The sequence below is a fragment of the Meleagris gallopavo genome, chromosome 7, assembly GCF_905368555.1.
Source record: "Meleagris gallopavo chromosome 7, MGAL_WU_HG_1.1, whole genome shotgun sequence".
Classification (NCBI taxonomy): domain Eukaryota; kingdom Metazoa; phylum Chordata; class Aves; order Galliformes; family Phasianidae; genus Meleagris; species Meleagris gallopavo.
In genome coordinates, this window is record NC_139410.1 from 18,258,703 (window position 1) to 18,276,101 (window position 17,399).

General features: G+C 39.0%; 3 protein-coding genes across 4 annotated transcripts in view; 1 reads left to right on the top strand and 2 right to left on the bottom strand.

Annotated features, from left to right (window-relative positions):
• LRP2 (LDL receptor related protein 2) overlaps nucleotides 1-3,285 on the top strand; it is a 108,917-nt gene extending 105,632 nt beyond the window's left edge. The window contains exon 79 of the mRNA XM_085228281.1: nucleotides 1,087-3,285. Coding sequence (XP_085084407.1) covers nucleotides 1,087-1,248 — 162 coding nt within the window. The 3' untranslated portion in view covers nucleotides 1,249-3,285. The remainder of the gene's footprint in view (nucleotides 1-1,086) is intronic.
• A 1,210-nt stretch (nucleotides 3,286-4,495) lies between these two features.
• On the bottom strand, nucleotides 4,496-14,861 carry LOC104911715 (retinol dehydrogenase 7-like). The gene is made up of 5 exons (XM_031554208.2): nucleotides 14,814-14,861; nucleotides 10,296-10,626; nucleotides 8,515-8,773; nucleotides 5,830-5,990; nucleotides 4,496-4,999 (listed from the first exon to the last, which is right to left on the bottom strand). The coding sequence occupies exons 1-5, from the start codon at nucleotides 14,859-14,861 to the stop codon at nucleotides 4,749-4,751; spliced, it is 1,050 nt and encodes a 349-aa protein (XP_031410068.1). The 3' UTR covers nucleotides 4,496-4,748.
• Nucleotides 14,862-16,801: 1,940 nt separating this feature from the next.
• Nucleotides 16,802-17,399, bottom strand: part of LOC100543781 (dehydrogenase/reductase SDR family member 9) — a 50,254-nt gene continuing 49,656 nt past the window's right edge. Inside the window, exon 7 of one of the 2 annotated variants that reach the window (XM_085227877.1) lies at nucleotides 16,802-17,337. In XM_085227877.1, coding sequence (XP_085084003.1) covers nucleotides 17,111-17,337 — 227 coding nt within the window. In that variant the 3' untranslated portion in view covers nucleotides 16,802-17,110. The remainder of the gene's footprint in view (nucleotides 17,338-17,399) is intronic. The other variant, XM_031554209.2, reaches the window with a different exon arrangement.

A 17,399-nucleotide genomic window follows, 5' to 3' on the forward strand; every position in this document is an offset into this window, starting at 1 on the left:
TTAATATTGTATTATGCTATTTTTCAGCTAATGCACTGTTGGGCTTAGTTTTTACTCTTAGTAGATAAAAGATATGGACAAATTCTACTGCTAAGTGAACTGGCACATAAATTCGTGCCCAGGTCAAGGTGGATCTAACATGGTTTTGAGAAAAATTAAGGAATTTTGCACAGAATGAAGTGCTCAGCAGACACCCAGTTCAGGTTGTAGAGCAGCATTGCTTACCTCTCAGCTTTCCCAGCCTAAGCACTGTGACCAACTCCTGCTCCAGGATCCCATGTGCTAGTTTCTGCTTGCAGATGCATTCTGATACATCTCAAACTCAAGCATGCTGTTGTACCACAACTGGTATGAAAGCGTCTAGTACCCTCTCAGTCCTAGATTTAGTACGCACAAAAACTAAATAGCTCCTTGTGCTGCAGCCTGCTTACATAAAAGTCCTGGGTTTTTTTCCACCCATGCAGTAAGAGGAGACCCTTCTTTTAAGATGTTATGCTGCCTGATATGTGCTGGAGGAATTCTCCCATGGTGTGTTATCAAGCCTTTGAGTTCTACTGACTTGAGCCAGTAATAGCAGCTTTTCATCTTACAGTTAAGAATTTCACGAGGGCCTAAGTGCCATAACAACCTCAGTTCCACTGTCACGTGACTGAAATTTAGCTGCCTTTGTGGAGAATTTAGGTTTCTAATGCCTGAACAAGGTGAGAGATTCAGAAAACCAGAGGTTTATTTCCCCAAATGTAATAAGCATAATGATTTGCAAACAGTAGTGATGCCAGTGTAATCTACATTCATGTGTGCACATGTAGACTTGTGAAGTTAGTCTAACATAACCATTGCTATTATTGGAGTAACAATAACAATTAAAACAGAAATCCCAGTGTGCTGAATAATTTTGAAGTAAGTTATTTCCTCGGCAGAACCTTCTGAGGTGAAATTAGTATTTGACTTTTGTTAGGTGGTGATTTGCATAATTAACATATCACTTAGTAAAATATTTGGATATTTAGTTAATATTTCTGAAAGTTGAGGATGAATGTTTTGTATACTAGAATGTAAACTTGGATTTTCTGATTATTGTTTCAGATGGAAAAGGAACAGCAACAGGACACAGAAAATATCCCTCCTTCCTCTCCTTCACTGCCTCCCAAGATTACTCTGAAGAGAGACCAGCCATTAGCTTATACAGCAACAGAGGATACATTTAAAGACACCGCCAATCTTGTTAAGGAGGACTCTGTTGTATAAGTAGGTAACTGATTTAGGGAAAATGAGACACATCCATTTGCACATATATTTTTTATAAACAGAAGAGTAAGGTTCACATTCAAATGCTTTATAAAAATATATACATCTTTTAGTCAGTGGCTGGAGATGTATGTTGAAACTATGCCTTGTTTTTTGACAAATGCCAATTACTATTTTTATGAACAAGTATCATGGTGTACTATATGTATATCTTTGCACTGAACCTGTCTGAAAGTAATGTTATAAATATATTGTAAATTTGTAAATTTTTCAAAGATTATCTTGCTTTTTTTGCTAGTAGAAATCTGTATGGAATTGGTTGCATAAAGATAGGGGTAAATTCATTGTATAGGGGCTTAAAAATACCAACAAGGTGAGTATAGGAGCGTTACTGATTTACAGGATCTTTTGCATGTATATTTATAACAGTACCTTTTAAAACTTCTACTGGTGCTCTGGGCATCCTTACCACCTATTTTTATCTTCTGCTGGATGTAGGAATGAGTGTCTCTGTTTATCTTGTGTTAAACAAAAGTCAACGCAGCATCATTATGCTGAATAGCTATCTGTGCAGAATGTTGTTCTTATGTTTTAACTGCCTGGGATAAAACAATCCATTAGACATACTTTTCCACCAGGATCCAATTAAAACCACTCAATTAATAGTGTTCTTTAAAAGATTTGATATATTTAGATTTTAGTGTCATGAGTACTTAATTTAATGAGATTCTCTCCTGTACATCAGTGGAATAGCTCTGTTCTTAGCTGGAGTCTCTGGAAGTTATTTGTACTATTAAATGAAGTAGCTAGATTTCTGTAACAGCTTATTTCTAAACAGCAAAATACAAAAGATACTGCTTCATTTAAGAAATGATTCAGGTTTTTTAATGTGAAAATTTAATTTTATTGATATTTATTTCCAGAGGTGGACATTAATAGAAAGGGAAACAATTTCTACTAATGCAGTCTTTGTAGTTAATCTGCTTATTTTGATAACCTTTTATCAGCATATACTGTATGTCTTACCAGTTTTTCTATTAATTAGCCAAGGTAGTTTCCACAGTGTGAACAGTTTGAGGAAACTTTGAGTACCACTACAGGAACATGTAGCATTTCTAACTAGTTACTCATACAATTTAAAGATTCCTAAATTAAAATCATTGAGACTTCTACTATTTGATTGTTTTATGTCTAAGTTCTCAAAATGTATACTATTTCTAATTAGAATGCTTCTAATTATTTTGTAATGTACTTTTATTAGAAAAGACTACTGGAAAATAATGCTGCTGAATAAATTTAATAAATGTATTATTTTATCATATTCCTATTCTATAACTTTTTGTCAATGCTGTATGTATTTTGCTACTGTGGAGACTTCAGTGCACACTGAGATGAAAGCAGTCTTGCTTTTGGTAAATTCAGGTAAGAATAGGTTATGACTTTATACAACTGTTTAAAGTTTTTTATATAAAGTAATATTTTATCACCGCTCCCTTACATGTATAAATAATAAATAAACTGGCCATTGAAACAGGAAAATGTTACAATTGATTGCAGGAAACCAGTTATTAACATAGTATACACATAAGCAATCAAAATGTTAGTCTGATATTATATCTGACTGCTTTAGTGTAGAAAATCTCTTTAGAATCTGGAACACAACATACACATCTCTGAAGAGCTATGAGAAAATAATTCCTTTTAAAGGCAGGTTGCTCTTGTTATGGAAGGGATTAATAATCCCTCAATGTGTTTTAAAGAGAGAATGAAGAGCTAGCATTTCCTTGAGATTTACGTCCTGCTGCTTTGCTTATACATCAGCTGCATATCAGAGGGTATTTTTTTTCTTCACTGTACATTTTTTACTTTTCAAATGTAGAAGAAAACCATTCTCGGGAGACTGTATTAGATAGGTGGCATGCAAATTTGATTATTTAATATACTTGATGGCAAAGGATTCCCAAGCTTTAACTGGGTCTCTTCATGTCAGTAGTGTATTGTAACACAACCTTCTGAGTTTGTAAATATGTTTTGGTACTGTGCTGAACAGAAGCTTTAGATTCTTTTTCCTAACTTCATTCTCCACTTTTAGTATTTTTCCCTCAGTCCAGTCCCTTGCTGAATTCTTAAGTTTGGAATTTTGTTGTCTGAAAGAGGGCTCTCTCTAATTGGCCACTATAGGCCCAATAAATTAAAATGTTAAATTTTTTCACTGTGCACTTTCTCTATAGCTTTCAGGCCAGGTAGAAAGAGCTATGACTCTATGTATGAAGTAAAATAAATCTCTTCTTGAAACCATTTGTTAGATAATAAAACCTCAATAAAATACTTAACAGCACCTGAACCATTTTTACATTCTGTCCCTTTCTTGCATATGCTGTCCCACCCTAGCACACGCACACTGCACAGTGATGAAACTGCTTTTCTTACATTTGGTGCTCTGACCTGCACATGGTATTTTTCTAAGCTTAATTGAATTCCACATTAATGATTAATCACCAGCGCAGGTCTTTAGCAAATAAAACCTTTACCCTCCCAATTTTCAAATCTCCAGGAACACCAGCATGTCAGTAGCTTAACTGATAGAAGTAGTGTATAAGAGGCACAGCAACTTCAGCTGCCACTTCATCATTTTGAGCACACTCTTTGTACATTCAAGTTAATTGACTGTAGCATATATTCGTGACCTGTTTCATCTAGTGAGTGAAATAATAATCCTTTTAAGTTGCAAAGCACATTGAGGGCATAATGAACGCGAATTTTAATATTTTCCCTAATAAACGATGCAGGTATTGGGAAGGGGTATTAAAATGCAAGTATTAAGATATAAGTATTGCTCTGTTTGAATAGTAATGGGGGACTGTTTAGTTTTGATTTGTCCTGTAATTTCATACCTTTAAAATAGCTTGTGTTTTGTCTCTACACAGCTGAATAGTCAGGTGGTTAGATGTGGTCAAATACTGCAATTGTAATTTTTGGAAATTGTTGCAATAGCTGGGCTTTGTTATTATTTGATTTGATATCTTATGTCCAGAAGCAACTCCTGAATATGGTCATGACCAAGCTTCATGAAATAGATTATTAAATCTGAATAAACACAGTCTGTAAGGTACGCGTATAACATAGATGTTCGGAAAGACCAGTGGTTTTATTTTTTTCTTTTCAAATTCTCTAGAAACCTATATGTTGGTGAAGTCAACATGAAAAACAGATTCTCGTTTAAATAAGAAAAGCAACAAATGTTTTATTGGATGAGTAGTATTAACCAGATTTATAGCTGAACATTGCTTGCATGCAGATATTACAGATGTATCACTTCTAGGTACAAAAAAGCATGGTAGGTTTACAAGTCTTATCTACAAACTCAGAAGTTTCAGGTAAGTAGGAGAAAGTGTTTTCTGAAGGAAATTTAAGCAGTCTAGTAACTTGTAAAGAGGAGGTGTCAACTGTTTATGAGAGGATTCAGAGTTACTTCCATAGAGTTGATGCTGGTTATAGTACTAAATGTTGATTAGAACTCCAGGGACTGAACTCCCACTAGCTGCTGGAACTGGAAACATCATGTAAAACAGCATGTCAGATAAACAGCTCGGGGCATAGGAGAGGAACAGCCAAAAGAACTTTGCATCCCATCCAGCTCCGTATCGTGTCCTGGGATACTTTGCTAGCAGGGCATGTTCCATGCATTTTATGACCTTACAAATATCAGAGTTGCACAGTCTTTTCACTGATGATCTTTGAGCTTTTCTATCTACAAAGAAGAAAACAAACTGGAAGTATTTATGCAACACTCTGTGTGAGAGGATTCTTTTCATTTACAGGTTTTTCTACAACTTCTGTAGATTTATAATAAGGGTTGTCTTAAACTGCTGGCTTAAGTACTGCAAGTGGTATAGCTGCAGCAGAGCAGAGACAAGCAAGTGCTGCAGAATCCAAAGAACCAGGTAAAAAGAAACCTCCCTGGCCCATATTCTGAGCCATAGCTTTTCTACTATACGTGCAGCAGAACTTTTCAGCTATCATTAAGCCATAAATATAGTGCATGATCACAACCCTAACCCTCCTGTGCCCCCTAGATATTCTACCTCTTAAATACATAGGAACTAAGGATGGTAGGGCACCATCACATCACTGATTTCCCAGGGGAACCAATAGAACTGGTCTCATCTACCATACACAGGACGAACATCAATGAGCTCCTAACTAAAGCTTATGAAATCCTGTAAACATTCACAAAATCATAGTGTGGTTGAGGTCAGAAGGGATCTACAGAGTTCATCGTGTCCAAAGCCCTCAAACTGGACTGCTTAAGGCAGGTTGCCCAGAATCATGTCCAGTTGGCTTTTGAAGATCTCCAAGGAGGGAGACTCACAATCAGGGTGACTTGTTCCAGCACTCAGTATTTCCTGATGTTCAGACAGAACCTCTTGTATTCCAATTTGTCCTGCCTTGTCCTGTCACTGGGCACCACTGAAGAGTTAAGCTTCCATTATCTCTTCCATTATCTAAATACCTTTCTGGTATTTAGAATCATCAATGATATCCTCCCCTGAGCCTTCATACATTCCTTTTCCTACTTACATTCAGAAAAGTATTTTTCTCCATAGGAATCTCTGGTCTCATTAGGCAATCTGTTCCAAAGTCTTAAGAGGTCTCTCTCCATGATACATGAATTAACTTTTGCGTTGAAGGTACTGTGCCCAATAATGCTTACTTTCACTCCAAAGTGCTGAATATCTCTCCTAGAAGAAAAAACAACCAAAACAAAAACAACCCAGAAAGCTGTCTCTGAACACCCAATGATGGCATAGCCATTAAACATACTTCAGTTGAAAGTCTGTCGCATTAATTAGTATTTGAGACTTTCTTGTCTTCAAATGTTAGAATAATTTTATGAGATGTTCAAATTAGCATCACAGTGCTGTACCTATCACTGTAAAAGTGCAGAACACAACTAACAATTAAAGCAACATCAGGTAGATTTGCAACTTTTCTGTGTGATCTGTTTTGGACTGGTGTAAAAAGTGGGATACCCACCTCTATCTGTTTAAACTACTCTTATAATAGCACGTCAGCTTCTAGGAGAAACAGATTATTAAGGTGCTTAGTGAAAAGTCAAAGTGAGAAAAAAATTCCAATTGGGTTAGGACTTTATTTTGCACTTTATAGTGAAATGGCTATGGTTAAATGATTAAGTGTTAGTGCAGTAAAGGTCAGTGTGCTTTCTGGTAGTGTGGTTCCCTCTATGAAATTTGAGTTGCAATGCAACATCCTCAGAATGAAAATCATCACTGTTCTATCAGATAGCTTCAGAGACTAAGGCAGCTGGATTCCAAAGCACGTGAAGAAGTTGACCGTGTGTACACTAGCCACTAGTTTTTATTATATTGGAATATATTTTATTGTATTGCAATATATGGAATATATGCTTTTCTGTATAAGCATTCATAATTGTTTGCAGCCAACATTCATGGACCCTGTGAAGACTTGGATTGTTGGTCTGCTGCTCAGCCAACCCAAGGCAGTACATCACAATTAGTGTCAGTGAAGGCTGCTCACTTTAATTTTCTGAGGTTATGAGTACCTTTGATAACCTCATTGCTGTTTGTAATCACCTAGCTCAGACTGCTGTGGAGCATTACTGCAAAATGAAATAGGTTGTAAACTGGTAACAAGGAGATTAATAGTTTGGCATAAGTCCTTCATAATTCTGTTGTGAACATACAGAGTGTTTTACTTGCTGGAAAAGTTTTACATAGATATTTGCATAGACAAATGATGAGTAAGGGGCATTAATGATAAAACTTTGCTCAATGACAGGGAAGAGTACTCTGTTACTGAACCCATGTGAAGATAAGGCTTTCTGCTCACCATTGTTCTGCAGAAATACCGGCATTAAGTTTAATGGTACTGCAGGTCTTGAACCAGTAGTAGGGGAAAGGGAACTGAAATGCCAACTCTGCACAAATACCTTTAGCAGTGCATGTGTTGAGACAAAAAGTCATTTTCTCTAATTGCTGCATGAGCATACTTGGTGAATTAATAGACTTTAGGGTGGAGAATGTAATAATGCTATGATAAGACATTAGTAGGCCAAATGCAAGGTGACTTTAGTTTATAGAGTTGGAATGAACTCCCTAGAAAGGGAGCTGTAAACTGGTGCCAGAGTGACTTTTTCTGGTGTGCTGGTTTCAGAAACTATTTGACAGGGACAATCCATCTGCAGAACTGGAAGAAGGGCAGAAAGCAATTGCTGATCTTTGAGAGCTTAAACTTGAGCTTGACTCATGGCCTTTGAGGTAGAACCAGCAGAAAAGGATATACACTGAAGGCTTAAGTGTCTGAGAATCAGACCCCTGCTGTGATATCAAATGTCTTCTCCAAGGCTTCTCACCTGGCCTTGCCAGATGGAATACACCTAGCACACCTGTGCTTTGATTGTGGCCTCTGAAGAACCTGCAGAAGGGCCTCAGCAGCTCATTAAGAGCTCAGGGATCTGAGCATGCTTATCAGAATCACAACACCAGGCTGCTAATAATTACCTTGATTCCATGCTACTAAATGTATTATAGTTATGCACTGCTGTTTGTCAGGGGCACAATCTACCAAGTGTCAACAACCGTAACTGACGTAATTGTATCTGTACTGCTGTGCTTAAGCTATCATTCTTCTACGTATTGCAGTCAATACAAACCATCTGAAATCACTGTGTATCTATATGCTTCAGATAGGTAGTTTCTTTCCTCCTGGTTAGCAATATTGAATGAGACATAATTTTGTTCATAATTTCCATATTATCAAAAGAGAATTCAGACAGGCTCCAGCTGGAAGTACATGCTTGTACTCTTGTAATCCTTATGAGTCAAATGCAACATGTCTAAGGTCCTCATGCTTCATGTACCTATGTCTGGTAATTTGGTACATACCAAACAGCATGTGAACCTTAAGTACAGTGTGTCCAGGAGGTGTCTGACCTGGCTAGGCTGTACTGTTGATTCCCTTGTATGTATGCAGCAGATTCATGTATTCTGTAGCTGCGTGCCAGCCAGCCATAGGCAAATGTTTCCCAGTGCGGTTTCCTGGTGGCTCTGTTCATAGGACTGGAGATTGAAACCCAAAACAGGTGACCATCACCCTTTTCATTTCCTTTTGCTCCTTAGGCAAAATTAACAGAGACAAAATGGAAGAGGCAAACATACAGGCATCCTTCCCTCAGCACATCTGGAATCTGTTCTTGGATTCATGCATGTATTTCTAACTACTCACCGTAACATGTCAGAGAAAGATTCCATGCCCCATTTGGACAAGTTGTAGCCACCCCCTACAAATGCCATGAAGCCTTTAGCATTGATTAGATTGACTACTCTTCCCTCGGCTTTTTTCAGAAGCGGTAGAAGTTTGAGCGTGATTTCAATCAATCCCAGTAGATTAACGTTCAGAGCTGAGTGGAAGTCGTCAATCCTCAGCCAGTCAGTGGGTACTGCAGATGCTGTTCCTTCAGCAGCATTCACCAAGCCAAAAAGCCCTAGGAAGATTTCAAAATCATTTATTTCTGTATGTGACAATATCTTACCATAGGGTTTCATATGTAGCATTGGGATCCAAACACACTTGGAAAAAGCTTCAGTGGGATGAGGTCTAGAGCTTGCTTATAAGTGTCTACTCTGTACACCTGTGCTGAAGATCCTAGGCAATTATTCTAAAAGAAGATAGGAAAATATTTCAGTTGGAGAAATGGGGTGCGATAGTGTCCTTTATTACTTACTCAGGTTTTGGGGTTCCTAATGTGCACTTATCTTCTTGTGAAAGCTAAGCACTATGTAAAAGCAGAAAGGTTGATTTACCTGAGTTGGGGTCTAAAGGTCTAAACTAAACATAAAGAATTAGTCAATGCTTCTAAAAATGTTAGCTTAACCCTAGTATTGATTATACTGCTTTACTACCTTATAAATTACTTGAAGAGCTTTAGATAAATAGTGACTCTTCTGGAAGGACAGCCTGTGCCTGGAGGTAGAGGCCGAAGGTTCAGCACTGCTTCTGTAAAGAGTTGCTCAGAAGAAGGTGACAGCATCAGGAACATGCTGCTTTCTACAGCCTGGAGGCAGAGGCCTGTGCAGAATCAGCCTCTCTGAGAAGGTAAGCTCTAATAATTATTTTGATTTTGCTCTCATTCTTTGCATTCAAGGATGGTCTGAAACTTTGCATAATGAAGGAAGAAAGTCCCCTCGAGGTAGAAGATATTGTATTTTGCTGTTCTAGATACTAAGTTAATTTGGCAGCCTACTGAATATTTGATATGACTATGTAGTACAGCTGGTAGTTGCAGTGCCTTGATCCCATTTGGCTGCTATTAATAATGCCCAGTCTGAGTGGTTGGCACCAAGAAAGAAACGTGTGTTGTCATAGGTCAATATATTTACCACCCTGTGCTAAAAACAACACTTCAGCGTGCCTTTTTAATTCAACTTACAGGTATCCAAGGACAAACTCTTCTTTGTTCTAGACAAGTGCTTAGAGGTGAATGAGTGATATTAAGTGCTCAGAGTGGTATTAAGAGCTACCTATGTGACAACTCTAAGAAAACTGGCTGAAAAGGCAAGAATTTAGATGTTACAGTCATTACAGTTGTTATTGAGTGCATTACAAAAATCAGACTTGTTCAGCCATGCAAAAACACTCTTCTGACTACTGTAAGAGCCCTGCACCAGCCATTTTTAATTGCCTGGGCTGGCTTTACTGACACGAAAGCTCATTCTGGTACTGGTTAGCACCCTCCCCCTGCTGAGATTTTCCAAATGCACCAAAACACATCAGGGAATGATCTGGTTCGAACAGCTGTATTTCTAGGCAGTCTGCTGGCGAAATTGCCCAAAAGCATTGCTGGAGAAAATCTTTCTGAGCTGAGAAGTGGCAGAACTGAAGAGGGAATATGTTTCATCATAAGAGGAAAAACTCATCTGTAGATAGCAGAGAAGCTCCAGAACTCTTAGCTGGACCAGATTTGGTTGTACTGAATTATTTTTCTGCGAGCTGACCTTTTTATTTACCTTTGCCTGCCGTTTCCTCTGTCACAAATACTACAGCTCTGGAGATGCTGCTGGAGTCAGCCAAGTTCAGATTCACTGTCTTCAGGGAGAGTGAGGAGCAGGACCGTAGTTCTTGGTCTTCTTGTTCAGTGGCACATGCAGCAATGACACAGAATCCCCTTTTGTCAAGCCACTTGGCCAGTGCATTTCCAAGCCTGGTGTCACAGCCTGTTATGAAGACATACTTTCCACTCAGGTTTCTAACTCTGTGACGGTCTCTGATGAGCCAGTAAATGATGAGAGAAAGTATGGAAGCCAGAATCACTATGTGCAGTGAGTCTGAAAATGAGAGCTATTAGGGAATGTATTAGTGATCTGGAAATGCAATGAAGTAAACATGGTTGGCCAATCCCCCAACTTCCTAAGACCCAGTTCCCATGAGGGGCTTTGTTTCTGGTTGCACTCCATCCAACTCACTGTAAGAGAGCATGGGTGGAGCTTTTACACAATGTGATTGGGATCCATGACTAATGCTTGACTTGGCAAAACCTTCTCCTGACCTCCTTTTCAACAGTTTTTCACTGTTTTCAAATTTTCCTTGCCTATCTTCCTAGTCAGCCCCATCTTCTCAGGATATTTCAAACTGAAAGGAATGACTGCATGATTTCTCACAGTAGAGTCTGATGGTGACTTTTTGTAGTATGGAAACTGGCAATTATTTGTGCTAATAATGGAAAGAGAGGGATTTTTCTGGGAAAAATGTCTTTGACTGTCTACATGATGCCACTCAGTCTTCTCTTCTAATATATAGCGTGGAAGCAGAGAGAGCCTAGGAATGACCAGAGAAGTCGAAGCTGTAGTGGTGGGTACTCCAACTAATTTGTTCTATGACTTGTGCTGCATCATAGTAAGCCACTTACTCTCCATTCCTAAGACAAGAAAGACCTTATGGCAATGTCTGAGCTTTTTGACTCCTTCCTCTTTGCCTGTGTAGCACTGATACAGAGTGAACTAAGATGTATTATATGGGAACTTTGTTTGCATCAATAAATGGGAGTGAGTGTTCATGGTGATGTGCTGCTCTCAAAAAAAGAACTGAGGGAATACAAAGTTCTCTAATGCAGGGGTGAGGATACTCTTTATTTACTACAAAGATTTTTTTATGAGTGTAGCATGCAGTTCTCGACATCTAAAAGTCCTCACAATTGGTTACTGTCTTTGTATTTTTGCTTTGTGCGATAAAATATTTAATTAAACTCACATTTATAGGAAAGCTGGTCAGCGTTTTCTGGATGTCTTGCTAAGAAGAAACTTTTTTACAAGTACTGAACAGGCACTTAGGCTCTATCTGCCTACATATGGGTCTGGGTGCAGGCAAGTGATTATATTCAAAGAATGAACGTGATTGTATTCAAATAATTAACAGATATGTTAAAATGAAGGAGTTCATTATTTTTAAATCCTGGAAGTACTTGAAGAGAAAGCAGGTCTGTGTTTTTTATGTTCTGTAACTCACAGCTGTCTGAAGTTGGGAGTTCGGCTGATTTTCATGTGAAATCCACCTTAAAACACTAATGGTAAAGGAAGACCTGGTTGCTAGAGTGGTGTTCTTTTTCTTCTGGTGCTTTTGTTCCTACTGAGTTGGTGGAATTATTTGGATTTATTTTTAATCAAGTCATCGTCTAATCAAGTAGGAGTGGACAATGTCTCAGAAACTGATAGTAAGTGAATATTGGACTCATTGAATAATGACATCAGTCACATAGCTGATGTATGATGAATAACAACATTCCGCTTAATGATATTACTTTAAATAGTTGGATGCTTCTGTAGCCATGGATATGGACCTCTGAGCTATGGGTTAACTCTCTCTGATATGAAAATGTTAAGCAAATATTTACAGATAAGAGTTGGCTCCTCCTTCCACTGCAGTGAGTAGGAAGGCTCCCACTGAAGTGTTTGGGTGTTAAATTGGTCTCTGGGCTCTCCCACTTATTTTAGCAGCCCATCTCCCTGTAGCATCAATTCCAGTGAAATTGGCCCTCTAATTCAGGTACTTCTCCAGGATACTTGTGTGGTTTTTTCTTGTTTTCAATTTTTTTTTTGTGTGTGTTTTTTTTTTTTAAATAATTTATTTATTTTATTTTTTCCTGTGGATGTGTCTAAAATCTGACAAGGACTGCATCCCTCTTGAATGTGTGGACTTTGGAATCATCTTTGTAAAAATTAACTGAGCTGGAGGCATTTATTTTGTGAGAGGACTTAGAATGTGCTCTGACAAGCACCATTAAAAGAAGGAGCTCAGGTTAATTTAGGATCAGTGCTGTAAAATGAAGTCTGGAAACAAGATACAGCAGCATCTGATCACAGATGCACCCAATCCATTTGCAGTGATGTGCCAGGCAATGACTGCTGGATTAGAATGGGAGCTGGGCTAGAAACAGAGAGAAGTTGCTAGCAGCAGACTTTTGTAACCCCAAGTCAATAAATCAAACAGCTACCCAGCAATCTAGTCTTGTGATGCATCATTTTAGGACTTAATTAATCTTTTTTCCCAATATTAAATAAAATGAGCTAATTAAAAAATTAGGGAAAATACTCTCTTAGTTGGAAACAAGAGTAGTAAATTACATCTTCCTTGGCTGCAAATGGGAAATGGTGGGCAAAGAGCTTGCACTGCTGGAAAGCAGGTTTAGTTTGCAACAGGGTCTCTGTGGAGACATCTGGCTAGGCTGTGCTCTTGGCTACACATTGACTCCTTGGGGAGAAATGCATGGAACTGTTCTGGTTAGCATCAGTCCCTAAGTTTTGCTAGCAGCAGCTGGAAGAGAAGAGCTGTAAGACTGAGACAGCAGTGCTGTGTGTGGAACCTCATGGCTCATCTTCCCCATAGGTGCTGGGCTGTGTGCACATCTGCACCAGGTGGCTCCCCATAGGCTCTCAGTGTCCAAAAGCATGTGGACATCTGCTTCTGGGCACCACAGTGGGCTCCTCTCTGCAGGAATATTTTGCTGGAATTTATTCTGCAAGATGATGTCACATCTGCTAAAATGAGTCTGGAGTCAGAATCAGAGGAAATAATTTCAGTTAAGATTTTCTTCAGAGAAAATTGTCTGTTTCTGTGAATGTGCAATGTTGCAAGAAATAATTTTTGTCTGATAATTGTGAAGCACTAAAAAGCTGCTTCTCTGCCAGCAGCACATCAATTTTGAAGTAGCTCTTGCAGTAGCAAAGAGTGTGCTTCTAGGGAAAATGTCAGCATGATATTTCAAGAGTTTTGATATAATTCCAGAAATATTGAATTTTTATTACCAGTGTAGCCAGTAAATAGCTAAAGGCAAGTTTTACCTTCTATTAAAATGCTGATATTTGCCTGGCAAATTGAGAACTCTTGGAATAGAGCTTGGCTTTTTGTGCACACACAAGTGCCATTATAAAAGCAATTGGTTTTAAAGAAAAGAAATGTGACTACACTATGAGAGCCCTTCAAGGTCCTCAGATGACTGCAAATGGCAGCATCCCTCTGCTTCTCTGCAGGGGGGAAGCTGAAGCACCCTGCTTCAGGGAGTGTGACTGTTCTGCTCCCACAGCAGGCGATGCTGGCAGTTGTGCCAGAGAACCTCAGGCTGGAGGAGGTTTGGGGTCTGGATGTGCTTTGGATTTCTTCCTCCGGCACTGCACTCACAGTGCAGACCCTGCAGAAGTCAGTGCTCTGCAGTGGGGTGGCCTGGCCCACCATCCACACAGAGGAAGAGCTGGCAAAGGAAATGCAGGGCCTCTGTTCTTCAAGAGCAGCCCTTGTGGAACACATGGGAAAGGTTCAGCTGTCAGGCTGTGCCCTGTTCAGTTCAGTACAGTTCAGTACAAACTTTAATAATCAGTCGCCCTGCCAGTGCTACAAACTGCCTGGTTTTCAATTAACAAACTGAGCATGTACTCAGGCACAAAAGCATCACACCTCCCATTCTTACATGAGCTACTCCTGCGTGTGCAGGGCTTTGTACTTGTGTTTCATGGGAAAGGGCTGCTTTCCTATCAGCTGTGTAAAGAGGACAGTGACAGTTCAGAGGTCAGCAGATAACTTAAAGATCTTCCTTAATCTTTCAGCTTAAAAGAAATACATATCCAAACTCTCTAGCAGGGACGAGAAGTCAGTCTGGTTAAATGAGGGCTGATTTCTCAGCATTAATGTATCTTTGCGTGTAGTGCTGGCAGTTCGGATTTTTTTTACCATGCCAGGGCAAATAAAGCCTTCTAAACCATTAGGTGACCAAACCAGTTCTTAGTAATAAAGGAGTTGAGAAAGATCCCAGATGTTCTAAAGAACATTTCTGAGTTAGCATTTTATTCAGACCCTGCAGGTGCTTAGATAAGCAACAATTGGTTAAAATCCTTACTGGAAAGAGACTGCATGTTCTCTCATCCGTGCACTCAAAACCAAGTGCTTAATTTGTCCTCTTAAACACTCTGCAAATGCATATAATGAATCCTGCACACTGTAATGTTAGACACGATTTCTGCTCTTGTGCTGGTACTCACGTTCTGGGGAGACATCTGCAAGCTCGCCATGTACCTCCAGGTTTTCATGAGTGGCCTTCGCCAGTGTCAGAACGTAGAAACTGCTTGAGACAAATTCATCAGCTTGTGCACCGACACTTGCACAATGATATAGTTTTCACAAAAACCTGTAAATTCAGCGTGATGGTTTTATGGCTGTCAAGCACAGTCCTTCTCCTTGCTATTGATAATGACTTGTGCTGTGGTGCTTCTATCTTAGGGAATTAGTTGTTATTAATCCTCCACCTAAGCTCCATCTCAGCCTACCCTACCTTTGCTGCAAAAGCTTTCCTGGCTATATATAGTCATCTGTAGAGCCTAGGGGACTGCTAAGACTCATTAGAGAGTACTAATCTACTGTGCGTTGTATTGAAACAAGCAGAAATCTTTCCATTGATTTAACTGGGCTTATTTCAGACCTCTCTTTACTCCTGCACATGAATGAGCTGTTATCGATAAGACTTGGTTTTTTTGGAACAAAGCCTGAGGAAAATACAATCTTGTATTTAACAACTCTCAGGAACAAAATTATTTGTTCTAGTCCAAGGGCAGCTTTATGGTAAGTGAAACAAATCAATTGTCTGTGTTTCAAATAAAAGTTCAAATTCTAGAAGCTCTGCTCTACAGTTTTCATGAAAAAAGCCTCTAACATATGACTGCTAAGAATGCTAACATATGACTGGCCCAAAGTCTGCTGGGTGCTTCTGATCCCTCTGCTCTTTGTCTGAATGTGTAAGCAGAGCTCCTTTCCCCCACTCTTCATGCATACAAGTAAATGAGATGTTTGGTTGCAGAGGAGAACATACCACCAGAATGTGGCCATTTGTACAAAGAAAGGTATCTTGGTAGTACATTGAGCAATTGATATTTTTTCTGCATTCCTAATGTAAATAATATATTTACAGCAGGTGTTCCTTGCCTCAAATTATTTTTGAACTTTACTTTAAATGTTAATCGCTGCAGTGCTGTAGTCTTCCAGCAGCTGACAGTAGACCTGTGGTCTGACAAAGGCTGATGTAAGTCAGCCAAACTTCAGTCTCTAAGCCTGATACAGATCAGAGCAGCCACTGCCATTCTATATTTTATTTTTCTATTCAATTTCCGTTGTGTAACCTTGATGGAAAAATATACTTTAACTTCTGGAGACAGAAAGAAACTGTGAGAATGACACCAAGTTCTCTGCTGTGTTCACATCATGAGGGCCTGATGCTGCTGCTTATGCAGGAGCCACAAATTTCAGTCATAGGGACACACTGAGCTCTACCTGGAAAGCTAATGGCTCATGTGGATTGGGTCAAGTGAGCCAGTAACATAACACCCCAGACAGCTATCTCAGCTCTGACTTATGTTGTTTTTCTATTACTTTTCTTGATAGAAAAGCATCTTATTTATTTATTTGCCTCGGTAGGAATAGTTAGTTCAGAGCTATTTACCTCAAATCTGCTCTGGAAAGAATGACTTTTTCAGATAACAGTTACAAATGAAATGACCACACTGAAGCCTAAATATAAGCTGCAGTGAGAAAAACAGAAAAAGTATTTTAAAGGCTTTAAAGAATCTAAATTGAAAATCAGCAATATTTGGATGGCTACTGAGTAGCTTGCTCTTTAGCTTGGTCGTGTTAATGCAAATTCATCAGCAAGGGGAAAATGTTTGTTTTTGTCACTGGCCAATTTGCATGGCAGTAACAAACAACTCCTGAGCATTGTGCAGCTGCAGACTTGAGTTAGACCTCTGCATTCTGTGGCAACTTTGTCATGATGAATCGCAGCAGTACTAGATCATAGCAGGCACTTGTGTCAGGAGCTGAACAAGAAAAGAGCTGCTTTGCACCTCACAGAACACAGGGCCATTATTGTTAAGCTGAAATATACAACCTTCCAGATTTGAAGTCTGAATTAAAAAAAAAAAAAAAAAAAATCAACAAAATAGGTAGCTCTTAATTACCTAAACTGCAGGTATTGGATCCCTGTAGTCATATCTATGGTGTACTTTTGTAGCTCTGGATCCTTCTGCAACACAAGGAAGACTTGGGCGTTAGAGATCCTAAGGATTTAGCATGCTGTACTACAAAAACGAAAAAAAATAATGAAAGAAGTAAGGGTGGTTTTTATTTATTTGTTTTATTATTAATAGTAGCAACTTTTGGAAAAGTAGCTGTATTTCTTACATTTATAGGACACGAGGTGCATTTCAGGTATGGTTTGTACCATGTTATTATAAATGACAGGTCGTGTGGAATCAGCCCTGTATGCAACAGGGAATATATTGACAAAGATTTACTTTCTGTGGGAAACTGCAGGCTTTTCTCTGTTTCTCAGAAGTAAGAAGTCTTGTACATCTGCTGGCATTCTTGAAAGAGGAGTCCAAAACCACTTAGCATCCTGGCCAACTACATAATGGGTACGTGGATGGAGGCTTGTTAGGGCATGCTCCATGCACTCAACAACCAGTGAAACGTCAGTGTTAAGGCAGGCCTTGGAGAGCTTTTCTTTCTTTGCCGCATCTGTAAAACTCAAAAGATCATTCAGTGACAGCCAGGAAAAGTGACTTTTAACTCTCTATCCA

What these genes read in the sequence shown, in the direction of transcription:
- LOC104911715 (XM_031554208.2), bottom strand. Translation starts at nt 14,861, where the DNA reads ATGAAAACCTGGAGGTACATGGCGAGCTTGCAGATGTCTCCCCAGAAC. An exon ending in TGCAGATGTCTCCCCAGAAC is followed by an intron (nt 10,627 to 14,813) that starts GTGAGTACCAGC and finishes ATTCCCTAATAG; the next exon opens with CTCTCATTTTCAGACTCACT. An exon ending in AGAGGAAACGGCAGGCAAAG is followed by an intron (nt 8,774 to 10,295) that starts GTAAATAAAAAG and finishes AAATCTTCCTAG; the next exon opens with GGCTTTTTGGCTTGGTGAAT.